General features: G+C 37.5%; 5 protein-coding genes, 1 non-coding gene and 1 pseudogene across 7 annotated transcripts; 3 read left to right on the plus strand and 4 right to left on the minus strand.

Annotated features, from left to right (window-relative positions):
- Positions 1-300: 300 nt before the first annotated feature.
- LOC125474090 (F-box/kelch-repeat protein At3g27150) lies at positions 301-3,486 on the minus strand. Of its 2 annotated transcripts, none has more exons than XM_048577520.1 (2): positions 3,071-3,486; positions 301-2,053 (listed from the first exon to the last, which is right to left on the minus strand). In XM_048577520.1, the coding sequence occupies exon 2, from the start codon at positions 1,994-1,996 to the stop codon at positions 683-685; it is 1,314 nt and encodes a 437-aa protein (XP_048433477.1). In that variant the 5' UTR covers positions 1,997-2,053; positions 3,071-3,486; the 3' UTR covers positions 301-682. The 2 variants fall into 2 exon arrangements, with proteins under 2 accessions (XP_048433477.1, XP_048433476.1); XM_048577519.1 differs by having other exon boundaries at positions 3,059-3,486.
- Positions 3,487-5,141: 1,655 nt separating this feature from the next.
- Positions 5,142-6,236, plus strand: LOC125474091 (30S ribosomal protein S21, chloroplastic). Its single transcript, XM_048577521.1, has 2 exons — positions 5,142-5,741; positions 5,845-6,236. The coding sequence occupies exons 1-2, from the start codon at positions 5,332-5,334 to the stop codon at positions 5,948-5,950; spliced, it is 516 nt and encodes a 171-aa protein (XP_048433478.1). The 5' UTR covers positions 5,142-5,331; the 3' UTR covers positions 5,951-6,236.
- A 6,872-nt stretch (positions 6,237-13,108) lies between these two features.
- On the minus strand, positions 13,109-13,180 carry TRNAH-GUG. Its single transcript has one exon. It is a non-coding gene; the product is annotated as a tRNA-His (tRNA).
- A 2,025-nt stretch (positions 13,181-15,205) lies between these two features.
- LOC125474270 (chloride channel protein CLC-b-like) lies at positions 15,206-18,437 on the plus strand. The gene is made up of 6 exons (XM_048577751.1): positions 15,206-15,408; positions 15,515-15,715; positions 15,798-15,975; positions 16,063-16,595; positions 16,682-17,831; positions 18,004-18,437. The coding sequence occupies exons 1-6, from the start codon at positions 15,206-15,208 to the stop codon at positions 18,109-18,111; spliced, it is 2,373 nt and encodes a 790-aa protein (XP_048433708.1). The 3' UTR covers positions 18,112-18,437.
- LOC125474271 (uncharacterized RNA methyltransferase pc1998) lies at positions 18,238-22,083 on the minus strand. The gene is made up of 15 exons (XM_048577752.1): positions 21,825-22,083; positions 21,618-21,732; positions 21,376-21,487; positions 21,233-21,277; positions 21,076-21,143; positions 20,924-20,978; positions 20,741-20,820; positions 20,569-20,652; positions 20,380-20,493; positions 19,890-20,008; positions 19,672-19,789; positions 19,333-19,466; positions 19,085-19,238; positions 18,876-18,955; positions 18,238-18,564 (listed from the first exon to the last, which is right to left on the minus strand). Exons 1-15 carry the CDS (start codon positions 22,025-22,027, stop codon positions 18,480-18,482), a joined length of 1,566 nt encoding a protein of 521 aa, XP_048433709.1. The 5' UTR covers positions 22,028-22,083; the 3' UTR covers positions 18,238-18,479.
- Positions 22,084-22,982: 899 nt separating this feature from the next.
- Positions 22,983-24,027, plus strand: LOC125474175. The gene is made up of 2 exons (XM_048577616.1): positions 22,983-23,257; positions 23,505-24,027. Exons 1-2 carry the CDS (start codon positions 22,983-22,985, stop codon positions 24,025-24,027), a joined length of 798 nt encoding a protein of 265 aa, XP_048433573.1.
- Positions 24,028-24,429: 402 nt separating this feature from the next.
- On the minus strand, positions 24,430-26,096 carry LOC125474176 (annotated as a pseudogene).
- Positions 26,097-26,110: the final 14 nt, after the last annotated feature.

Genomic DNA, 26,110 nt, shown 5'->3' on the forward strand with positions numbered 1-26,110 from the left:
CTCAATAATGACCATTTGTATTGATGATGCAAATCTCAGGGCTCGCTTTGGATAATAACCCTTTCGTTTATTTGGGAATTTTGTTTCCAATCTCCGTTTTCAGAGTAATCGTGCATCTCTGTAAAAGCTAGATTTGTCAATGTTTTGTCGAAACTGACAGCAACGTTTTCTGCGGAAAAAAAAAAAATAGTCATCCTGGACTCGTCCGTAGTGGAAAAAAAAAACTGACAGATGAGTTCAAGGTTATATCCTCTGTTTCCTGTGGTTGAACACACACGTGCATATGTTATGCAGGAGAGAGAAGAACAGAAAAACTCAGAAAGCTCCATTAGAAAACCCCAAGTTTTATATCACAAGGTTTGGACTTGGGAGGGAGACGCACATTAATAATAATACAACAAACATCGAAAAACAAGTGGAAAATTGAACACTAGTTTGTACTCGTGGAAAGCCTTCTAAGAGGTGGAATAAAATAACCTGGTTGAAGCATATTGATCATCTGCCTGCACTGCATTATGTGTGTCCATTAACATGATAGTTCTTATTCCTTTACCCTTTCTCGGGAGTTGATGACTATTTATGGTTATTACCATGACACCAAAGAAGGGTGGAATTTAAATGCACCACATCAAACGGCTACCTAGTCAGAAATCAGACCTTTTAGGGTTGAAGTTAACCGCATTCAAGCAGCCATGACGGAACAATTAACTATGAAGCGGGTAGGGCGGCTGTGGCCGTGCTCAAGAGCTTGCCACTGCAATTCATCAGCTGTTGGATCAGGGCGGCAAGTGTATATGAGGGCAGGGCCTCCTGCATATGCATCTAATGATGATTGGATGACAAGTAGCTCGTCCCTGAGCGACTTAAAGGCTACACCCCATCCGGAAGTAGCGTCAGCTCTTACTGGAACGACTCCCAACTTCTTCCATGCCTTGCTTTGCTTCAAATACACCTTGAGCTCATTTGTGGAAGTTTCCAGAGAGTAGAGCTGGTTGGCCACCACCGCAATAAGTGGCGGAGATGGGTTTCTTAGAGTTGTCCAGTCAGCTTCTAGCATGTCCGGGATGAGTTCCCATGTTTGTTTCTCGATATCAAAGGCTTCTGCACAGAATAGATCGCTTCCTTGCCGATCTTTCCCTCCAATCACATAAAACTTGTTGTCCAAGAAACAGCCGGAGCAGCTCCTCCTCTCTCGCTCCATGTTTGGAAGGGGCTCCCATGATTTAGTCCCAGGATTGTATCTCTCAGCAGAATCCATGGCTTTCCAATCACTTGCCAATCCCATCCCGCCGGCCACATATGCGTAGGAACCACATGTTGCAGAAGCAAACATACACCTCGGACTGATCATGCTAGGACCCTTGCCCCATTGGTTTGCTTCCATGTCATACCTCCAAACAACAACACCCTCTATCTCTCTGCCAGACACCAGGAGATGAGTCCCTGCACAAAGGGACTCCCTGTCGCTTGACGTGAAGCACGAATCCGACGGTAGGATTGGGAGCTTCCTGCAAAACCTGAACTTCCTGTCAAATTCCCACCACGTATTTTCCCCGTATTGCGACACAAACACAGAGGGTTCCTTAATCCCAAGTTCGGCCCTGATCTTGTATAGCTCACCGCTCTTCAACAGCGCGAAAAAGCGCTTGTTTATGGTACAAAACTTCCGGTACTCTGATCTCGGCACCCTGGCTAAGATCAAAGCCTCCACCTCATCAAGGAGGGGAGGAATTGTATAATCTGCATCCTGCGGTTTACGTGGCACAGTTCCTAAGGAACCGGAACCATCAACTTCGAGCCCAAGTTGTCGTGGATATTTAAATTCACGGCGGCTCAGGCTTTGATTTCCAAGCTTTTCTCCGGCATTATTACTAGCAAACACCCATTTCTTACAACTGAGAACATTATTATTGCATTCATCTCTACACAACCCCCTGCTTTCTTCTCCTCCTCCTCCTTCTGCTGCAGTACCCTCCATTTCTTTTTCTCTAGACATTGACTCCTTCAAACCCTCAAACCCTCAAACCTTTGAATCCTTGGCGATTTCAGAGAACTGGAGAACAAAATCCAAGAAATGATGATCATAAATTAGGTCACTATGTGCACTAATGATATCATAGTTAAAACAAATAAATAAATAAGAAAGCAATACGACTCAAATTAATGATTAGAAGAAACAATAGTTTGGGCAGTAATTTCGGGGGTGCATTCAATTGAGAATGTCGGAGACTTTAATGGATTTTTATGGAGTTTAATTGATTTGTAGAGATTCCATATAAGATTTTGATTCATTTCCCTCGAAATCTCATGGGAAGATGTGAGATTTGTGGATACTTAAAATACACTACGAAATCTTTTCAATTCTCTCTAATTCCTCAACTTTCTCAAATTCTTTAAAATCAATTTCTAAATGAATACACCTGAAATGTTATAAGCTTTTTTAAAATCCTAATTGAATACATCCAGATTTCTAAGGATTTTAACAAACTATCTTAAAATTCTAATTGAATACACCTTGAAGAATCACCTAAAATCCTGATTGAATACCCTTAGATTCATTAAAATAATTAAAATCCCTCAAAATTCCAATTGAATGCACTCCTTCATTTTCTTAAGAAGAATCTTATTCTCCGAGGGCAAAAAGCTGAAAATTTTACTTGAAACAAAGCTGCCTTTCAAACATATAAATTACGGGTTGCGATTTTCCCACTCATTTTCTTCTTCCGCAACCCTTTGTTTGTTTTTGTCCATTAATTTTCCTTATTGTTATTCAATCATACCACTTGGAAAAAAATGATAGAGAATGGAAGTAATATGAAATTTACCCACATATATAAAGACAACTAGAGATGCCTCAAATAGTATTATAAATATATAATTTGCCCAGATAGAGGTTTTGATCAATATCCAGTAAACAGAAAGCAACATATATATATACAGAAAAGTACCTTAAATTGAGCAGACTGCAAATAAACAGAAGATAAATATTGCAGAGAGATAATACCAATGAAAATTAAAAAAAAAAAAAAAAAAAATAGGGAAGAAAGCGTAGTAATACCAGGGAGTCAACCTTCAAAATTAAAGCAAAGAAAATGAAAGAAATGAAAGGTGGTGGTGTGTGGTCTATCAGCCCAATTAATCTCTAAGGATCAAACTTTGTGCCGGCGAGAAGAAAACCAAGTGATTGAAGCAGCAGCGACGGAGGAGAGAGAAGGATCAGAGGAGAGAGAAAGGATGGAAGGAGGGAGGCCATCAAGGCACAGAGAAAAAAATGGGTGGTAAGAGTGGAAGAGGAAATGAAGTAGAAGCAGTGTGATGGAGTTGAATATGACTCCCCATTTGCTTGGTGCAGGGATTATAATACACCAACAATATTATTTTAGTTATCATCACCACCACAACACCACCACCAACATTTTTAGAGAGAGAGAGAGAGAGAGAGAGAGAGAGATCAGTATTTACTGTATTGTATGGTTCTTTTGTATACTGGGTGAGTAGGAATGGCAGCCGGAGTCGTTTCATGTAAACTACGCGTGTTATAACACTAGTAGATGAGTATTATCAAGTGAAGTGTTGTGACAGTCACACTAAAAATGTTATCTTGCTCCGGAAAAATGGTGCGGGTTAGATCAACTAACACAAAGAAGATACATTTCTTCACGATTGAAACAAGTGATAAGATATGCATGTTTAAATATACTTATGTAACTAGCATGCGCATCTATAATAATGTTACCTAATTACAATTAGGGTAATCGTAATTGGGATTTTAACTCATATGTATTATACATAAGAGGGAGCTCACATGTACGTTCTAAGCAATATACCTATAACCACATCTTCTCGAGAAATTTTTTAATGTGTCAGAACATGACCGAGTACACCGGCGCACTGAAAAATCTCTTTATTTTCTCAAACCAAATAATATTTAAGATTTGATAAATATTGTTTTGGGTTAATATAGTATACCTACTTCTCTAGGACCACTACGTCGGTCCAAGTTGGCTTGCACTGATCAAGAGCATCGATAAAGCTAATTAACAATTCATATCTGAATAATTTAATGGCCATCAGTAAACTGCTAATCCATTCTTTAATCAAAGGATTTGTGCTGCCTGTCCACTGATTAGTGATTAGCATCATGGATTTGCACTTTCGTCACTAAAATATTTTCTAATTAGTATTCTAATCAGGTTTCAGAGTCGTGTAGCATTTTTGTTCCAAATAAAATATGAGAAAAGCAAAGTATGGCATTGGCTGCAGCAGAGGGAGGTTAATTAATCAGCTTTCAGCCCCTCAATTTAGTACCATAAAGCAAACCAGACAGACACACTCATTCATCTTTTAATTGGTTTAATTATATTTACTTATTTATTTTGGTAGAAAATTGGTTTAACTAATAACTATATATATTTAGCACCAAATGTATCTTCCAGTACACATGACATTAATCAAGGGAAACAGTAAAGGAGTATTTGGATTTACCAAGAATTGGGTATGCACGTCAGCATGTGGCATGAATTGCTTCAAACATGATGATAAAGCAATGTTTGAGTCACATTATGCAGAAAGTGGATAACGTAATTGATATATTATAAATGAAAATGCACATTATTAGATATTTTTGTAAATAATTTAATGTGGCAATTGATAGTTTAGCTCCTTTTTAATGATCTAAAGGAGGTGTTCAACCATTAACCGTGACAACATATGATTTACAAAAGATGATTTAAAATTTTGATATCTTTATCATCACCTTTTATAAAATATTACAATATCACGTTGTATTTATTGTAACTCGGAATGAACGAGTGAGATTTAAAGAAATATATCATATCTTTTACTACTTTATCTACCTCATTAATATTTTGGTGCACTGAGAGCCCCAAGTATTGTACACTTGATGTTTAAAGCATATTACTACTTGAAATATGAGAAATTGAATAAGAACCATATCAAAATGATTCGTACGGATCGTTGAAATACATTACAATGTGAACTGTACAAAAAAATGTGTAAAAATAAAGTGTCACAGATCCGTCTCTGTTTGTCTAAATGGATAAAACCCGAACTCATGACGGGTTATAAATGGTTAATATCCACGTAAGTCCCCAAACATGGTCCGATCCAGTTGATGGGGAACCACTGTTTCTAGCCAGGGCTCTCACTCTCACTCTCAGGTCATGACTGTCTAGATCCAATGGCCCAATTTTGAAGTCCATCGCACAGATTGTATCTTAGTGGGTCCAGTCCTATGTTCCCTCCGGAAAAAGTAGACAGAGATAAACAGCAAAATAAGAAGGTCGACAAGTCTCACCAAAGTCAGCATCCATGGCTGCCTCATCCGCTCTCTGCAACTTGTTCTCCTTCCTCAGCCTCACAAAACCATCGCAACCCAAAATCCCACCGACCCAGCTCTCCATTTTACAGACCCAGAAGCCCAGAGATGGGTTGGTCCCACTGCCAGCCCAAGGGGCCCACTCTGCTGCTGCTGCTTCGTCGATAGAGTCTGTGATATGCCCCTCTCTGGCTCACGCCAGCGTCCTCTTCTTCAAGTCGGCGTACAATGTTCAGGTGATTGTCGACGACAACGAGCCCGAGGAGCGGCTGCTCGGCAGGTTCCCGCGGGAGGTCATGAGGGCCGGCGTTATTCAGGAGGTTAAGAGGAGGAGGTACTTTGAGAACAATCAGGACGAGAAGAAGCGCCGGACTCGCGACGCCGCAAAGCGAAACAAGAGAAGGTCTGTGTTCCAATTTCTGCTTGTGATGAAGTTTTGTCCTGCTTTTCATTTCTTTGGGTTAGTTACCCCCCCCCTTGAAAATGGTGCTCGTGTTTTTTATCAGCCGGCGTCCCTTTTCAAAACCCTTTCAGCCGGAAATACCCGAAACCAAGAAGAGCGATGACGATGGAGATAACTGGGATCTTCCTCAAGGAGACATACCCTACTGACCACATTCTGCCCGGCCCTTGATTTGTAGGAATATCTACCCATGTTTAGAGAGGCTTTGGTCCATGTAAGTTGTATAAGAGTTAGATTCAGTTTTTTTTTTTTTTTTTTGGTCAAAGAGTTACATTCAGTTCAGTTATTCCTTGATCGACTCCAAGCACAACCGATCCTATATCTTAATTTAATAAAATTGAAAATTTTCTTTCTTGCTTCTGTGTGAAGGATACTTGATGTGAATTCCAATGCTTTTACCCACCTAATTGTGTTGTCTTACCCCAGTTAGGTAGAGTAATGATACACTTATCATATTTTTCATACTACATTTGTGCCACGTCTCTAAAAGCGATAGGGTCTGTCAACACGTGTGGATCTCATCTCTATTAGAGCGGTGGTACAAATGTAGCATGTAAAATATAGTAAGATTAGTATTTTTGTTCTATGTACCAATTGCAATCTTAAAACCATTGCGTAGACGAACGCATATGATAGATGTCTAAAGCCTAAGAACCAGACAATTTGGATCATTCAAATTGAATTCGACAATTTTCATTAACTCATTCCGCTGACTCACTTCACACAAACCAAAAGTTCTGATCTCTCTTTCACACAAATCAATAGATCAGATTCTTAATTTTTATGATCTAGACAATAAGATCCAGAGAAGATCCAAATTCAAAAGCATACGAGGAGCACCGGTGAAAAAGCCATTAGAGGAATATATTTTTTTCATCTCTCTCGATGAAATGACTCAGTTTTCAAATTTGTAATGGGATTAGTGGAAAATAATAGATGGAGGGTAAATCATGTTAGTGATGTGGAAGATTACATACAATCCCTTGCAAATCTTGGTCTAAGAATAGAGGGTTTACATACACTGTTCAACACAAAATTTCACTTTCTATCTTTATTTTTCTATACAAAGTGATTTTTTTATTTGATCTTATATAATTTAAATTATGATGGGGAGATTCAAATGTGCGTGTAAAAAGAAAAAATACATTATTCTAACCAAATCAATTAGAGTATGATATTCTAATATAATATACAATCGATATTATACATGGAACGGTCGAATACAAGACTTTTGTCAAAGATATAATAACTGATTGACCGCATGATCCACAAACTCTTACAAAATTCAATAAAAAAAAATATGATTGCAGTTGATTTCAAGGTAGATATAATTCTATATAGCGGATCATGGATAAGGTTTATCAACTAAATAAATAAATGTACCAATTTCAAATTTTGAGATCCTTAATTCTTATAGGGAATTGTTATTGGCACTCCAAAAATCTCATTTTACACTCCAAACTTTCTATATTTAGAAAGAAAAACACAATTGTAAAGAGTGTAAAATGAGATTTTTGAAGTGCCAATAATACTTCTCTTCTTATAAATCAATGTTACCTTCTTTCTATCCATGAAATGACAATGAGTTGATATCCCTTAATCCTTGAGATTATACAACTAACGAAGAAATGACATGGTCCTCCAAATAATGGAAAATTCAAAACTGTATTCTCAGAGATCCTTTCTTGAATCACGTGAAGGATTAGCAGGTTAATTAGTAAGGATATTGATTCTTTTCAGATTTCATTGTTCAAAGCCTAAAAATCATTCAATTCCATCACTCAGATTGAATTTGACAATTCTCATTAACTCATCTCACACAAATCAAGAGCTCTGATCTCTCTTTTACACAAACCAAGGGCCCGATTTCCTGATCCTTAGGCTCCGGATAGTAAAGTTCGGAGAGGATCCAAATTCAGTTAGTAATGATTTCATAGTTAGAAGACCGACCTACTAGTTTTCTATATAAACCAGAAAAGTGATTACAAACTAAACACACTTTGATATTCGACCAAAGAAGCAAAAGCAGAAGCAGAAGGGGCGCAATCATTCATTCAAGTATTAGGATCATGGCGGAGTCCAATACCAATAATAATAATGCTGGGTTCGTGGTTAGTCTCCTTAAGCCAAATTAATTATCTGTAATGGGTGCTTAATCAATCATATATATTTCATCTTAATTAACTTGTTTGGATTATGTATGTGTTCATTTGTAGACTTGTGAAATTAAACTGGATACTCGTTCGTCTGGATGGCACAAGACCATGATCAAAATTTTGATTAGCATCCGGGGTACCTGTATGTGTGTGTGTGTGTGTATATATATATATATATGCTTATAATTTTCAAATATATTATAAATATTTTTTTTCACTCTTTTGCTCCTTCTGCAGACTCGTTTTTATTACCTAATTAAGTTACTATAATATTGTTTATATTTTTATGACTTGAATGAATGAATGAAGGAGTATCATACAGCATTGATGCAGAAGCCGGAATGGCATATGTGGCGGGGACAGTGGATCCCAACACCCTTCTGACGAGTTTCGCAAAAGCAGGGAAGCATGCACAGCTGCTCAGGGTGCATTCTGATTCGGGACACCACCGTCATCACTTCTCCACCTCCGTCGGTAATAGTAGTACTGGTAATGTGAACAGGAGTGTGAAACCACCTCCACAGGACAATCAATACAGACTTGGAGATGGCGGTTCCGGTTATGGTTATGGGTCTAAGTCTAACCAATACAGACTTGTAGACGGCAGTTCTGGTTATGGTTATGTGTCGAAGTCTAACCAATACGAACATGATCGAAGCCTTGTAACAAAAACACATCACTACCACCGACCGCCACCATTGGAAAGAGACTCCGGCCAGTGCTCCATTATGTGATCACACGTAGCTGATGACAGTGAATAATAAAAACACCATGCCCTAAACCCTAACACATAAATGGTGCCTATTAGCTACAATTATCTGAGTTTGGGATATTTGTTTTTCCCTTCTTCCAATTTTTAATGGGATGTTAGCTTTTGTCTAGAAACAAAAAAGAAAAAAGAAAAAAAAGAAAAAGGATGTTAGCAGGGAGTTTGTGTTTGCAATTTCTCCCGATTATTAGAGGAGAGTATGTAGAATTTTGAATGGAATTTCGTTGAGTTCTACATATATATGTAATCTTGCAGACTTTACTGGAAATTTATATTTGAATTTCGATTTTTGTCTTTACCTTTTGGCTGCCTTTTCTTTCTTCTAATCATATTTCTTTTTCTTTTTAGTTTAGGAAGTTCATATTTCATATTAATCACTTTATCTCAAGTACTCACCAATTATAAATCATCAAGTGAGGAAGATATGTATCGAACTATATTAGTTTAAGGGTACCTCGCACACACTCTTTGTTAATTTTTGGTATTTAATTTTTTCCAATTCATTAATCTGAATGTTGAAATTGAGAGGGTATTGAGAGGTAAAGATTTGGTGTGTGGATATTGGATAGCACCACCCTAGTTCAAAATCAATTCAAAGTTGTATCTTTTATATCTTGCACGTTCAAATTTGAATGCTATAATTTTGATGAATATTAAGATCTCACTTTTACAGATATAGGTTTAAAATATCCAAGATTGTATGATTACTGTCCTTAAATTCAAGTTTGAATTCTATTACCAATAAGTTAAAGTGATTTAAAATGTATTTAGCCGATCTTATAAAAAGAAAGGTTTCATTTTCAAGTTATTTTTATATTTTCACCAAAATATAAGAAGTTTTATGGTTGATCAGTAATTTCAGTTTATTTTCATCAACTACTATTCAACGGCTTAATGTGCTCCAATCATCTACGACAAGTTTGAGATCATATGATTCATGCATGCATGTACCTTACTTCTATACAACACCGCAGTTTGCTAGCATTGCATGTCATAAGCTTCACCATTGTGAGAAATTTTTTAGTCTGATGAGGACATAGATTGATACATTAAAAAATTTATCCGCTACCGTTCGTCTTGGCTGAAACCCCCACCGAAATGTGACGTGGTCAAGAAATTTATTTGCATTCCAAATTTATAATTAATCATTTTTCATAAAAATTCATGTCCTAACATATACACATCATTTGTTAAGTATGTGATACAAGATGTGGTCTTCCACACTCTATTGCCATGTGCACAACACACAGTAATTAATAGGAAATAAGTGAAAGAAAAAAAAATTGTTAAGTAAAGTCTACATAATTTACTTAGTTTTTGGCATACAAGCGTTATTATTAATTTATTAACGTCAAATCTTTCATATTTCTCAATGATCAAGAAAGAGGGATTCAAATTTGAATTTGGATTAATTAAAAAGCGTTTTCGAATGTTTGGATTAGAATTATTTTAAATTAAGTAAAGCATTTAAAGCAATTTCCATATCAAAATCTTGAATTCTTTTAGAATACTTTTGTTCCTCTTTTTTGCTGTCTATTTCTTCGATACTTTAAAAGAAAAAAAATATTCAACCACATATTATTGATTATTTTTATTGCTATATTTAACCAAATAATAATTTATTTTCCTACTAAAATCTCTCAATGTTTAAATTCATTTTATAGCTATCTAATAAAAGTTTTTTTTTCAACAGAAATAAAAGATTATAAAAACACAATAATAACTAATAAGCTATGTAACAGTTCAATATAATTTTCAATAACTCTTTTCTTTTTTTTTGGGTAAAGAACTAAAGAAATTTATTTCATCGTAATTTTAAGTAATTACAAAATTATGAATAAGGTACAAGAACACTACATTAATCGCGAGCAAAATGGATTGGTGAATTTGTCACAGTCCACAGAATTTTGGCCATGAAATCTCCTAGATATATATATTTTACTCTTCATGAAAAAATGGTCCTCAAAATAGAAAAATGTATTCTGAGAGATACTCTGCTTGAATGGTGTGAAAGAATATACCCTAAAAACTTACCTTACTTGGTTGAAATCTGTTTGATTGGTTATTAGTAACCCATATAATTATTTTCAAAAATACCAAACAAATCTTACTCCTTAATTGCTAGACAACCTACCTACACCTCCTCTATATAAACCACCCAACAGTACCATAGCTTTTGTCTTTCAAGACAAAACACAGCACAATCTTTCAAGTTTTCTGCAGAAACCTAGCAATCTGTTATTTTTCTGATCATGACTGAAACAACCGATACTGGTTTCATGGTTAGTGACTTTTAGCAAACCCTAGTTTTCTCCCTCTTTTTCTTTTCCATGTGATTTCATTTTCTTTATTAACTTTGCCTAGATGGGTTGCTTATATTTTATGATTTCGCAGAGTTGTGAGTTGAAAGTGGATACGGGTGCCCCCGGATGGCATAAGACCATGACCAAAGTTTTGAGCAAAATCAAGGGTACGTACAAAAAGATATATCATGTAGTTCTTATGATTTATTATTCTTATCTCCACAAACCGCTAATATTGCCCTAAAGACATCCGAAATTTAATTTCAACGGAAATTTGGATGGAATCATCATTTCATAAATTAAATTGGATGAGAAAAAAACTTTGGCCACCAATTGACATTTGGAGAAAATTTCAAGGAAAAAAACAACAGTTTACCCCTTAAATGAATTGCATCTCTTGCATTGCTTGAATTACGTATATAAAAAGAGTCTTTTTGTTTTTGAAGATCTGAGTTTATGCTTTTTTACTGGAAAACGATAGATTATATGTTAATCTCATTGTTCTTGAATCTCTACTGTTTAATTTAATTAAATTTTGATTTGATTATAATTAAGGAGTGTCTTACACCATCGATACTCAAGCCGGAATTGCTTATGTTTCGGGAACAATTGAAGCAGACATGCTTCTCAAGTTATTAGCAAAATCAGGGAAGCATGCAGAGCTGCTCAGAGTTGATTCAGGATACAAGCATCAGTTCTACGAAGCCAAACCTGTTGCCAATTACAGAACTGGACAAGGCTATGGGGACTATTACAATAACAATCATGATTACGGATATTATGGTCACAATGGAAGCTATGGAACAACAATTCCTTACCACCAGCATTCTCAGTACTACCCTAGTTACCATGAGACACGGGCAACCCTGCCGGCGCTGAGGTTTCCGCAGCCGCCTCCTCCAATGCAGGTCCATCCATTTTATGATCCGGACAGCCAGTGCACTATTATGTGATCAGCTAATAATGAAATTAAAATGCCATGCTACTTAGGTTTGGTGTTTTTATTTCATAGCTATATTAATATATATATATATATATATATATATATCATGATGCCCAATACATAAAATAAATGGCCAAAAACATTTTGTTTTCCCCTTATTCTTCAATATTTGGGAGATTAAGGGTTTGATGATTCGGTTTGCCATTCTCCAATTATTAAAGGAGAATGTTGAATTTGAATGGAATTTTACATATATATGTATAATTATATGTATCAGAAGTCAGGGTTTGAGTGGACTTGTCAATTGTATTTGAAGAATTTAGACTCCAACTGTAATCGACTTTCTGTATTTTATGCTAAGTAATATTGAATTTTGCTTAATTGTGTCGTAAGTTTTGGGTAATTGCTTTTTGCTCTCGCAATTGCTTCATTTTGATTTTGTTGATCGACCTCACTGGTACAAAGAGAGGTTTGTTAATTTTTGGAATCAAACAACGGAGTATTGATTCTCTTTTTTATTACACAAGGTGATTTGTTACTCGTTCATTGGGGGCAGGATACGATGCTGTTGATTCTCAATAAACTATAAGGATGCTGCTAAAGAACTCATACACATGCCCCTCAATCTACACTCCAAACCTCGCAAAAACGTACACGTTTATCAATTGAAACTTGTTTAGTTTGGTTTGAAGGCCTCCTTTGATGTACATCCCAGACTCGAATTCTACTTGAGTTTCATTTTTAATGAAAGCTATCATGTTTTTTTTTTTCTTTCAAAAAGTTTGCAAAAACTAAATTGAAAACAGAGCTAATCACGATTTTTAATTAGTTTGCAAATTTGTACAATACCATAATAACATCTATTTGTGCGACATGGTCATTGCATCGCAAGCTTCAGAAACCACTTCTACGTTTCTAACTTCTACATTTCTAACACGTAAAATATTTGTAAAATATCCTCATTTTATTTATTTTTGTTCCATTTTTGTGGAGACATGAGTCGAGTCAATGGTAAAATTAGATAAGTTGTTAAACAAGTTTTATATGTAAAAGAGAAAAATGTGTTAAACATCTCTAGCGTTCACCTAATTACAAAACAAAAACAAGAACAAGAAAAAAAATTATCCACTTGTTAGTGTGGCTGCTGGGATTCGAGCCCAGGTCTCCACGGCCACAACGTGGAATTCTTACCACTAAACTACAGCCACAAGTTGTCATTTGATCACATTTATGTTATATCTTGAAGACCCTAGAATATACTTATGGGTATAGATATATACCTTTGAAAATAGAGAACTTTAACGAAAAATTCCCGGTACTATTCACTTTAACAAAAAATCATATTTTTACACTAAGAGCATCTTCAAAGGAAATGTCAAAATTGCTACGTAGCATACAACAGTAAAAAGTGGCAACAGACTCTCTCCAACCGAGCCTTCAATTTCTTAGGTGGCTCTGAGTCATTTGAAGTCAAAGGTTTTTGCTGTCAAATTTGACAGCAAATGTCAAATTTATTAAATGATATTTCAATAGATTAATATAATATATAATAAATGTTGTTATGTTTTTTAAATATTTGATTGGTTGCCTTAATCATTAGACTCCACAAAAAGATAAAAAGTTTATTAAATAACATTATTATTTAACATATCAGGTGGAGCAAAATATTGTACAAAATGTCAATTTGCCACATAGGGTATCAACTATCATTTTGATGTTTAAAATTTGACATTTCATTTGGAGATACTCTAAAAAATCAATATTAGTACTATTCACTCTACTCTTTATTTTGTCCTTATCCTTAAAACTCAAAGTTTTCAAACCATTTTCATTGGTTTTCCTTTGAAAATAAGGGGCTTGAATTTTATATATTTAAATTAAGGTCAAAATCTCCGTTTAGGGTTTAAAAGATTAATCGTTTAAAAAAAATGAGAGTTATAATTGACACTCTAAAAATTTAATTGTGTACTTTTTATAAGAGTGTTTTTCTTTCTAAATGAAAACAAATTGGGCGCACAATTAAGTTTCTGAAGTACTAATATGAATAATTTATATGAGACAGTCGAAATTTGATCGAATTTAAACATGAAGAAAACAAAAATTCCAAAATTATAGGTCCTAATTTTTGTTTATTAATTTATTTTAATTTATTCGATTCTATCATAAAAAATTAAGAAAAATATATTAGAGTTTAAAAAGATACATCAATAGCATCGTCCAATAATTTAGTGGCCACGGGTTTCGTCGACAAATATACAAAATCCAAATTTTAGATTCTAATGATTGAAATTGACAAGTTGCCTTTTCAATCACCCCAAAGGTCACATTTGATGCCCACCCTTGATTTGTATGATCCTAGGGTTAGATGTTGACACATGTGTCTGCTCAATTGGTTGACTGGCTGTCACATTTTGTGCAAATCTATCTTTCCAGATACGGCAGAATTTTGAGAAGTTTCAGATCACAAATCATGTGTAAGGTGTATGTATCATTTGATTATTGTCAACGGAGTCGATAGCAAGAGAAACTTGCATAAAATTATTTTAAATATAATATCGTATTATTAAAGTGGAGCAACACATGACAAAGACATTTTATGTAAATTCTTCTTTGTCAATATGGAACATCCAAACACAACTCACTGTGCATATTTTTGCAGGGAGGCCTCTTGTGCAGATTATCAATCCAGTAACTGTATTTGGGCTAAGTATGTCTTACGCTCATAAAGTTTGAACTGATTTTACGTCTCTTTGTTAATGAATGAAATATCGTACTCTTTTTAACAAAAAAAAAAAAATCATACTATTTTTTTTCTTGTGACCGAAAGATCATGAGTTCGAGTTGTGAAAACAGTTTCTTTGCAAAGCAAAAATAAACTGCGTACGATAGATATTTTCTAGACTTCTGCAAAGCGGAAAACCCTTATCACTTAGGGTCGCCTTTTTTGTCAAAAGACTCCGTCTATTTTTCATAATTAATTATACATGTGATATGCATGGGCATATATAATTATATATAAGAGCAGTGCCACTGTTGCCATGTATCATTTATGTACAAAATCAAACAAGTGCCTATCGATACGTATTACTTTAATTATACAGTATAATATGGACTGCGTGATACCAGCAGTTCTTTGCTTCTAGCCAAATCTAATATCCTAGTCAATACGTGTAGCAGGATCACTTCAGACTGAGAGTTTGAGAGCTCTCTGTTTCTCTCGCTCTGCAGCTTCCATGAGCCCGATGGAGGAACACTCGAACCAATACGCCGAAGCTGCAGTTCCCCAAACCATGCAAGAAACTGGTGCAGAAGAAAGAGATCCGGAGAGCATTGCTCTCCACCAACCACTCCTCCTCAAGAGAAACCGGACAGTTTCTTCCACTCCACTGGCTATGGTTGGAGCCAAAGTCTCCCATATCGAGAGCTTGGACTACGAGTAACGACTTGAACAACCTGTTTCTAGTTTTCCATATCGAAAAGAAGAACCTGAATCCTTATTATGTTGACCTTCTTCACATTGAATTGAAGTTGGTTTGATGCAGGATCAATGAGAACGATCTGTTTAAGCATGATTGGAGAAGCAGATCCAAATTCCAAGTCTTGCAGTATGTATTTTTGAAATGGATCCTTGCCTTCCTTGTTGGACTCCTAACTGGTATAATCGCCACCCTCATTAACCTCGCTGTTGAGAATATTGCCGGCTACAAGCTTCTTGCCGCGGTTAGTTTCATTGAGAAGGGAAGGTTTGTTGCAATCCAGATATTATATTATAGTCTGTAGAAATGCCTATGATCGCATAAACAATACGGGAATCGTGTGGTGTAGGTACCTGATGGGGTTCATCTTTATAGCCGGGGCCAATCTTCTACTGACCGCTAGTGCTTCTGTTCTGTGTGTATGTTTTGCTCCGACTGCAGCTGGACCCGGTATACCTGAAATCAAAGCATATCTCAACGGAGTTGACACACCGAATATGTTTGGTGCGACAACAATGATTGTCAAGGTTGATTTTCATTTTTCAATTGAACATTGGTTTCATATAATTTCATAATTTATTAAGCTAAGTGGCACAAAAACTTTCATCTTGCAGATATTCGGAAGCATTGGGGCTGTCTCTGCAGGCCTAGATCTTGGAAAAGAAGGGCCTCTTGTGCACATTGGAAGCTGCATTGCTTCCTTATTAGGTCAAGGGGGACCTGACAATTACCGTATTAAATGGGGTTGGCTCCGCTACTTCAACAATGACCGTGACCGGCGAGATATCATTACCTGTGGTGCTGCCTCTGGGGTATGTGCAGCTTTCCGAGCTCCTGTGGGTGGTGTACTGTTTGCCCTTGAAGAGGTGGCAACTTGGTGGAGGAGTGCCCTTCTCTGGAGAACCTTCTTCAGCACAGCCATTGTGGTTGTGGTGCTTAGAGCTTTTATCCAAATATGCAATTCTGGGGAATGTGGGCTTTTCGGGCAAGGAGGGCTTATCATGTTCGACGTAAGCACTGTTACTGTAACATACCATGCGTGGGATATCATCCCCGTAGCTGTAATTGGCATTATTGGTGGAGTTTCGGGAAGCATGTACAACTATCTTCTCGACAAGATCCTCAGACTATACAGTCTCATAAATCAGTAAGCAACCCTAAACCAAATATGAAAACTGACACACCACAATGTCAATTCGATACTAATTACTTCTTGGTTTACTCTTCGGGCAGGAAGGGAAAAGTTCACAAGCTGCTCCTCAGTCTCACTGTTTCACTCTTTACTTCTGCATGCCTATATGGTCTCCCTTTCCTTGTCAAATGCACACCCTGTAACTCCTCTCTCTCGGAGTCCGTCTGTCCCACCAATGAAGGATCTGGAAACTACAAAAAGTTCAACTGCCCAGATGGCCACTACAATGACCTAGCTACTCTTCTCCTTGCCACCAATGATGATGCAGTTCGAAACATCTTTTCGACAAACACTTCCGCTGAGTATCGTCCCTTATCCCTCCTAATCTTCTTCGTACTATATTGCATCTTAGGATTGTTTACCCTTGGAATTGCTGTGCCATCTGGACTTTTCCTTCCCATCATCCTTATGGGCTCAGCTTATGGCCGTCTGCTTGGAATTGCCATGCAATCATATACGAGCATTGACCAGGGGCTTTTCGCTGTTCTTGGCGCAGCTTCCCTAATGGCAGGGTCAATGAGGATGACCGTTTCACTATGTGTCATATTTCTTGAGCTCACCAACAACCTCCTCTTACTGCCCATAACAATGATTGTCCTCCTGATTTCCAAAACAGTTGGAGACAGTTTCAACCAGAGCATCTATGAGATTATACTGCACTTAAAAGGTTTGCCTTTCTTGGAGGCAAGTCCAGAACCATGGATGAGAAATCTGACAGTAGGTGAGCTCGCTGATGCCAAGCCGCCAGTAGTCACCCTCTGTGGAATTGAAAAGGTGGATCGTATTGTGGAGGTCCTGCGAAACACCACACACAATGGTTTCCCTGTTGTAGAAGAAGTGGTGCCGCCAATGGGATTGGCTGTTGGGGCAACAGAAGTACATGGACTAATTCTTCGAGCTCACCTTGTTCAGGTGCTGAAAAAGAAATGGTTCCTAAGAGAGAAAAGAAGAACAGAGGAGTGGGAAGTAAGAGAGAAATTTACCTCGGTTGAGTTGGCCGAGAGAGAAGAGAAGATCGAGGAGGTGGCTGTGACAAGGGACGAAATGGAGATGTATGTAGATCTGCATCCACTCACCAATAGAACACCTTACACAGTTATGGAAGGCATGTCTGTGGCAAAAGCTATGGTTCTTTTCAGGCAAGTGGGACTTCGCCATTTGCTCATTGTGCCAAACTATGAAGCATCAGGGGTGAGTTTAGCAATCATTCTCGTTTTACTAAACACCATGTACTTGTTAACGAGCGTTACAACTTGCACACGAGCATATTTATTCTGTCCATTGAGCATAGTTATTAAACATGGTACACTAAAATTTTTGTAAAGGCCAATATCACTAACCTCGATGTGTGCTCCATTTGTAGGTGCCTCCAGTGGTTGGGATCTTAACCAGGCAGGATTTAATAGCCTACAATATTTTGAATGCCTTTCCACATCTCACAAAATCTGCAGGCAGCGAGAAGGGGAACTGAAAACGTCTTCTCCTCAGCCAACGGAACTAGCAGCTTTCCTGGTGGAAGACAATGCATTCTTCATTTTAAAATTTTTCTACCAATTATTTATTCTTTTCATCCAATTCAAAAGGAGTCAGGTAGATATACAACAAATTGCAATTTCATTCATCTCTAACTATTCATTTTACACAAGTTTCAGCCGATGGTGAACAAAATCCCTTTCTACAAAAGGGAAAGAAACACAGAAGATTTGGTTTTGTTACATTCTCTCTACTAGATACTCCCACTAGTCTTCTTGTAATAACCCCAGAATAAAGTTCAAGCGGCCATCAAAGTTCAAGCAATCATCACTGAAAGTCACTACAAAATCCTACTTTCAGAATTGTTTACAAGCGTTTCTTCTGCTTTATTCCCGTTCTCTTTTTCTTTGGGCTTCCTTGGCCCCTCTTGAACACAGCTAAAACCTCGATGCTGCAATCATGGCAGAAGAACATTTATCATGCACAAATGGGAAAAAAAATAATCTGGAAATGAGAATATGTATCAAATTAAAAGTATAATATATGCTACATTTAATTTAGTCATTCAAACAGCTTGGATTTTCTGAGAAGTCTGCCTCGATAAGAACCAGGAAGAAAAAAGTATTTGAAGGAAATGTTGGCAATCTTGATAATATATCACAAAAATTAGTTATCCAGAATTTCGACCCAATTGAAATGTAACGAGATGCTTCATATATTGGAAAGGAGACAGGAGTCAAAAGAGAAGAAACTGATACATACCTCTGGGTTCCAGGGAAAAAATTATAGCCATGGGCTTTTTCCAAGTGCCATGCCTTGCTAGACAACAAATCCTTGCAATCCTGTTGAAACATTAATCCCTAATTAGGTAGAGGAAGAAAAGTTAACAATAAAGTAGACGAAGATGGGATGGAATAATCAGAGCAGAGAATAATCTAATTTCATGAAATATCATAGCAACAACTTTATACCTCTTTGAAGCTTTCCCATCCACAACTTATATAAATAAGGGTTTGAGGCCATGATTTACTATCTTCTGAAGTAACTTCGCTTCCGATCTGAACTGAAGCTTCTTTTGCACGCAGCATCCATGGTCTCTTCTCATCCTTACCCCTTGAGCTTGAACTGAGTTGACATATAAACGAGCTGAATTAATTATCCACAAGGATCACCAGTGAGGTCCTTCACTTCAATATTTTGAGTACAGAAATGGCCTAACCTATCTGAGGACGACTTAGCTTTACGCTTTGCTGAAGCTATACTCTGCAATGCATCAACAAGAGATGCATCCAGTCCCTTTCTAGGAGGATCAACAACAAGTACATCTGATCCCATGATCCAAGAAAGAGGGTCCTAGGTTATTTGTGAGAAATTTATAAAGTTAGTTCCCAACTATTCCACCGCAATCCTAATGGAATAACAGAGAAATTTGTAAAAATTCCTTTATACACCTTATAATATAGGTATAAAAAGAACTTGGGATCTCTGCATACATGACTCTGGGGTAACAACTTCAGAAATATATGATCATAAACTTTCAAAAAGTTACTATACTAACTTTAGAAGTGTCTGCAAGATGCCAGCTGATGCTGCACTCTACCGAGTTTGGCAGGCGGTCAACTGTCTTCTCAAAGGATACTTTTGATTCTTTGTTAATCTCAATGCATCGAACAGACCTAGACAGCAATTATAACTCCATTTTATAACATATAAAAACAAAAAGAGAGAAATTTTGAGTTTTTATACCAGTGCTTTTACAATTATCCCAATTCTTGCCTGCATTTTCTTGTCACAGCTAATGATAATCCAATTACACCAGCTCCTGCATACAAATCAGCAACAGAAGCTCCCTGAGGGACATATTTTTGTAGCTTCCGGAGCAAGGTATCAAAAGCCTGGAATGGAGTAGCATTAGACCACGAGATAGTGAGTGGAAACTTTTTCAAGAAACAGAAGACTAAAAATGTAGGGATTTCCGTAGTCAAGTTTCAGAAAACAGGTTCAATAGGTGGTTCGCTATTAAACCAAAGGTTCATTCTGTTTACATCTTTCAAATTATGATGCCTTTGAGATTTAAGTATACACTTACTAATATATGACATAATATCTGCGCATTCTAAGGGTTTTCTTTTTCTTTTTTAAGAATTTAAGTGGTTGATACGGCTTTAATTTGCAAGTTCATAATTTGAACGGAAGTTGATGCTGATGGAAATGAAATTATGCATTTGAATAAAATTTGAATAGTTGGGTAATAAATTTAAAATACCCTTGTGTTTGCTTGGCCAAAACTGGACGGAGCCAAGGAAATATCAATTCCTCCAACATGTTCCCAAAAGTCTCTTTCTCCTAAAAGATGTCTCCATCTATTCCCAAAGATTATCTGCATCACCGAGTAACATAAAGTAAATTCAAATAACTTAGTAAAAACTCACTAAAAATAACCCTTTGGACTCACATTGTTAGATGATGTCTGAAAGTTAGCCCATACAGAGTGAATCAGATTGACCGTGCTCCTCGGCCCACCATTTCTCCATATGAACTGGAAACAAGCATGCAGATCATATATTCTTTAATATAATTCTTTTAAAGAAAACATTTACAACAATGAAATGAAGTAGCTAGCTCACATTAGCCAAGGCTTGCAGTTTCTCTGTATTCGGGGAATTTTCGTTTCTTGAATTCCATACTAAAGCTACCTGCACTTTACCTAGAAAGAGACGTAATTTCTAAGTTAATCAGATTTCACATTAAAATTTGTGTATCACACAAAAGCTCTTTCTAGAATAACTCTGATAAATTCAGCTACTAACCATTCTTATATCTTTCGGAAGCAGGAAGGGAAGTATTGTGTGTTGTCACAGCCATCTGCACACAACACCACTATTAATTGAATTCCAAAACATTACAACTTACTAACATGTTTTCCATGCGCATTTTCATTATTTTGAATCACATCAGTCACCTGCACATATCGTAAATCACCCGTCCCCTCATCTTCATCATACGGCTCAACACGTAGTTCAGTAATACCTGAATGTTATACAAATAATAAATGATTCAAGACTCAAAAACTGGAAATGAAAGCACGTAACATTCAGTTTTAATAACCGAAAAGGGACCTTGTTTAAGCAACTCCACAGCGGCATTTATACTTGGATGATGAGCTGCAAAAACAGAAAAGAAAACACAAATTAAACTAAAAATATAGAATAACACTAATCCAAGGATTATATATCAAATATAAAGTCATTAGGATTGGGACCTTTGCATTGAGGAATATCTACTACATTATGAGTTCCCTCCTGATAAAGCCCAATCAGGGGGTTTTCCGGCGAGCCACGAATGGCTAACTTTGCGCGACACCGCCATCCCCACTAACACCAAACCCAGATAATATCAAGATAAAAACCCTAACCAATACCAGAGAGATATTTCTTTTTATTTAAATTTTAAGAAAAGGCAAACTTTACGAAATTAAGGGGAAAAAGAAGTTAAGTAAAGCACCAATTTACAACTGTCAAAAGTGAAATCTGAGACTCCAACTGTCTTGAAGAACTCCGTCGCCTCATCGACGATGACAGGACGGTGGAGATTGAACTCGTGCGTACACCCGGAGCACCTGATTATACACCGAACAGAAAACAAAATTTAAATCAAGACGAACAATAATTATGAGAAAATAAACTAATAGGGATTTGAGCTGAGAGTTACGATTCGAAGTGCGGGCAGTGGAGGGCGCAGGTCAGCGGCGGCGAAGGAGGGGTTGAGCTAGGGCTCAGTGAGAGAGAAGGTAGTGCTGCTGGTACTTGTGGTGGTGCTGAAGCAGACGGCGGGGGATGCACTGCGGTTGGGGACACGTGGCAGGTGATGAGTGGAGGCGGAGGAGGACGGACGGAGAGGAAGCAGAGAGGCATGTTGTCCGGCGGCCGGTGCCCTGTGGCGGGAATGGATAATAGACAAAACAGTTGTTGATGGACTTTGGTAGAACTATCTCAACGGTTAAAAAACGTGAAAGCTGCTAATTACAAAATTTCCCCGGTGTCATAGCAGTTCTTCAATTTTGGTCGTCAAACTTTTTTTGTCCCAAATTAGTCCACGTGTTAATGATGGTAGTGACATTGAATCAACCAATTTGGGTTTGGTTAATTTTGTTCGTTTTCTAGCAGAAATGCCTATTCTTGGACAAAAGTGGTCATATTCTAATACATCAAGGGCGTTTTTAACAAGTATATGAGTTTTTGGAATTCCCTTAAAAAAATGATCACCTGTTATTCAGTCAACTTTTGTAACGAAAGTCACTTCATTTGCATCAATCTTCTTCTGCCAGAGATGAAACCCAGTCGGAAGGATCCACAAGGCCTTGTTTGAGATCGAGAAGGGGTTTCCTCTTAAAATACAAGCATCCCACCTCATGATCAACGCTGCAAAGACGAAAACACTTAAGAGGTGAAAAATTATATGCCGTCGTAGAAAAACTAAGAGGTGAAAGATTTGGACATGGAGTCATCAACCATAATGTTGTTGTTATGAAAAGTTCCCATAACATCTACATTTTCCTCGTTTTATGACACAGCCACTCCTGTGTCTACAGAGATATATAGCCTAAGTGCTGTGAAGATGAAAATTTATTCCCGGTTGTTTTCGGCTTATCATCACCGAAAATTCACCAAACTTTCCGGTCTTGGTACGTCTGAACATTTTCTCGAAACCAAAATTTACAATTATTGTCTTTTCAGGCGCGAACATAATTAGAATTAAAAATTTCACTAATTTTCAATTGTTAAATGGTGGTGTGACTAGAAAATCCCTAATATCAGTTGCCTTCAGTATGTAGATGATACACTTTTAACAGGAAACAACCCTCGACAAATGTCTCGTTCGATCAAGAAGTTGGGGACTTTGTTTTCGATGAAGGACTTGGGTCCTCTCAGTTACTTCTTGGGTGTGGATCCGGAAGTTCAGTACTTTGGCAATCAAATGCATTTGAACCAGGCCAAATATGCATTGGATTTGCTCAGACGTACAAAATTCGTGGATGCCAAACAAATTTCTGCACCTGTTCCTTCTGGACAAAAGCTCATTGAGCATGATGGTGAACCACATGACAATCCGGAGATGTACAGGAGCATAGTTGGTGCCCTCCAGTACTTGACTATCACGAGACAGACTTGTCATATGCCGTGAACCAAGTATGCCAGTTTATGCATTCTCCAAAGAACACACACTGGATGGCAGTCGAGGATTCTACTATGTACAACCATGGCCTTGTGTATAAACCTGGTGGTGAGCGACTCATGGCTTACTGAGATGCAGAATACACGGGAAATCCATACACAGACATTCCCCGGGTGGGTTTTGCATTTATTTGGGTTCGAACTTGGTGTGTTGGAGTTCAAAGAAACAGAAAACTGTATCTAGGTCGAGTGCAGAGGTGGAGTATAGGCAACTTGCCTATACAGCCGCTGAGTTATCTTGGGTAAGGTCCTTGTTCAAAGATTTGCATTTGCATCTTGTTAAACCAACAATATGGAGTGACAATGTGTCTTCCATTGCCCTAGCTTCAAATCCGGTTTTTCACTCAAGAACAAAACACTTGGAGGTGGACTATCATTACGTTAAAGAGAAGGTTGTTCGAGGCCAGCTATTAGTTAATTTCATTTGCTCTCGAGATCAGATTGCCGCTCTTTTTACCAAAGGACTGTTGTCATCACGGTTCAAGTTTCTGGTATCCAAGCTTCCAGTGGTGCCTCATCCTGTCAGCTTGCGGGGGGATGTTAGACCAAGTCCTACTTCAGTGTCTGTTACAACGGTTTCAAGTTGCTGTGATCAACCTCAACACTTATCCAAAAAGAAGCAGCGTAGGTTTACAACTCTTTTTCAAATATTTGAAATATGGTTTTGCAGTACACGTTGATAGGCTTCTGTTGTATCTTTTTTGAATTTCAAACTGTCCTTGTAAGTAGGGTTTTCAATACCCTGGATGTAATCTGAAGTATTATAAATATATGCAAACCATTGTTGCAATGGGTATTGCCATTGAAGGGAAAACCTTGAGTTCGTTAAGTTTTACAACTAATCCTTAGAATGTCTCGCGAAATCAGCAACCAAAAACAATTAGATGTTGCAAGAAAAACACGAGAATTTCGTCTTCCAGAAAACTATGAGTTCGCTGCCTGAATACAATTATGGGAAGAAAAGTAAAATTCCACAACTCATAAGATATTTATGATTCTCTCTTACCAAAATAATAATACGAACAACAAGAAGAAGTTTTCAGGTCTTATTTGCTTTCATATGCTTTCACATTTGATAGTTTCTATGATCTTTTCTTCAGAATGGCTAATACATATGCATACACCTCGTGAGTAAAGTTGAAATACGCACATCTCCAAGACTTCTTGATGACCAAAGTCCCGCAAACTCCCCAGAACCCGAAAAAGAAACCTATCACCATGCTGATTATGAACTACAGCTTATCGAGCTTACTGTCATCATCCTCCCCACCTCCACCTGGAACCTGAGGTGTTTCTTCGTCGCCTTGGCAATTTGGTAATGGATGCCCACAAAGACCCGTATTGCCTTCATAAATGGACTGATCAACGAGGGTTACAAACTGATTACTTCTTGGGATTTCCCCGGACAAGTAGTTGTGTGACAAGTTGAGATGATTCAAAAATGTTAAATTAACCATGCTCTGTGGAATTGGACCTGAAAGTTTGTTGCTCGATAGGTCAAGAGTTTCTATCCACTCCAAGTTTCCGATCTTTTCTGGGATATTTCCTGTCAACTGATTCATGGACAGGTTCAAAGTCCCCAGCCTTGTAAGGCTTGTTAGGCCTAATGGCATCTCTCCTGACAAGTTATTGTCCGAAAAATCGACACTATTGAAGAGGTAGAGGATGGAGTCATATTCGAGCACTCTTCCTTTTGCCACTACCTTCAATCTTCCCTGGTAAAGATAATCTTCTGTAACTTTATCCGTGACTTCTGGTCCGAAGCCAGTTAAGTTACCTATGCAGCGGGGAACATTTCCGGAAATATTGTTGTGTGAGAGGTCCAATATGTGGAGACTTGAAAGGCCACATAACTGGGATGGGATGCTTCCACTAAACGAGTTGAGCCTCAAACGCAAAATCCACAAAGAGGGCATACTTTCTCCTATGGAAGCCGGAATAGATCCAGAGAAATGGTTCTCACCAAGATCAAGACTCCTCATGTAAGTGAAGTTTTTCATGGAAGGAAGCTCGCCCGAAAGGTAGTTGCTAGAGAGTATCAAGAATCTGAGTGAAGTAAGAGAAGTTAAGGATCTTGGGATTGAACCTGAAAGACTGTTATTCGACACATACGATATACAATGATGGCATATTGTCCCAAAAGTCAGGAACCTCACCAGACAACTGGTTATTTGAGATAACCATGGTTGTTAATTGGCTTAGATTACCCAAGGACAGGGGAATGCTTCCATTCAAAGAGTTCCGAGAAACGTCTAGATCCAACAGAGCGGGCATTACTTCACTAATGTCATGAGGAATTGGCCCAGAAAACAGATTATCTCTAAGAGACAACATGGTAATGTTTGATGACCAGAGTGGGAGGGGGCCCTAGAAGCGGTTTGAACGCAAATCAACATTGCCAGGTTTGATAAATCGTAATGAGTTAGGCACCCTGCCGCTTAGCTGATTATAAGCGACATCTAGTTGATCTAATTGGAAATCCAACTGCGAAAACCACTCCGGTATGGTATCTGAAATCCTAGCATTGTTGAGTACCAGAGTGAACAGCTCAGTCTAATTTCTGAGCCATGTAGGAAATTTAGGACCTAGTTGGCATAACCTAATGTTCAAGTATCTCAGTCTAAAGGGAGCTATCCAATCAGAACTAATGTCGAAAACTAAGGAAATGTTTGGAGAAGTGTTACATATTTCAACCTCTCTTAGGCATCTAAGTTTCGTGAAATGAGCTTCTGTAATCGAACCTTCCCATGTGTTTTTCGAGAT

This window comes from the organism of the source record quoted next, unplaced genomic scaffold (genome assembly GCF_019419815.1).
Source record: "Pyrus x bretschneideri cultivar Hongxiangsu unplaced genomic scaffold, Pyrus_bretschneideri_v1 Contig12, whole genome shotgun sequence".
In the NCBI taxonomy this organism is placed as follows: Eukaryota; Viridiplantae; Streptophyta; class Magnoliopsida; order Rosales; family Rosaceae; genus Pyrus; species Pyrus x bretschneideri.

Coding starts and splice junctions, on each gene's coding strand:
- LOC125474090 (XM_048577520.1), bottom strand. CDS start 1,996: ATGTCTAGAGAAAAAGAAATGGAGGGTACTGCAGCAGAAGGAGGAGGA.
- LOC125474091 (XM_048577521.1), top strand. CDS start 5,332: ATGGCTGCCTCATCCGCTCTCTGCAACTTGTTCTCCTTCCTCAGCCTC. Junction 5,742..5,844: donor GCAAAGCGAAACAAGAGAAG/GTCTGTGTTCCA, acceptor GTTTTTTATCAG/CCGGCGTCCCTTTTCAAAAC.
- LOC125474270 (XM_048577751.1), top strand. CDS start 15,206: ATGAGCCCGATGGAGGAACACTCGAACCAATACGCCGAAGCTGCAGTT. Junction 15,409..15,514: donor ATCGAGAGCTTGGACTACGA/GTAACGACTTGA, acceptor GGTTTGATGCAG/GATCAATGAGAACGATCTGT. Junction 15,976..16,062: donor CGACAACAATGATTGTCAAG/GTTGATTTTCAT, acceptor TTCATCTTGCAG/ATATTCGGAAGCATTGGGGC.
- LOC125474271 (XM_048577752.1), bottom strand. CDS start 22,027: ATGCCTCTCTGCTTCCTCTCCGTCCGTCCTCCTCCGCCTCCACTCATC. Junction 21,733..21,824: donor CACTGCCCGCACTTCGAATC/GTAACTCTCAGC, acceptor GTGTATAATCAG/GTGCTCCGGGTGTACGCACG. Junction 19,239..19,332: donor GCTAAGTCGTCCTCAGATAG/GTTAGGCCATTT, acceptor ATGTCAACTCAG/TTCAAGCTCAAGGGGTAAGG.
- LOC125474175 (XM_048577616.1), top strand. CDS start 22,983: ATGTCTCGTTCGATCAAGAAGTTGGGGACTTTGTTTTCGATGAAGGAC. Junction 23,258..23,504: donor AGCATAGTTGGTGCCCTCCA/GTACTTGACTAT, acceptor GGTGTGTTGGAG/TTCAAAGAAACAGAAAACTG.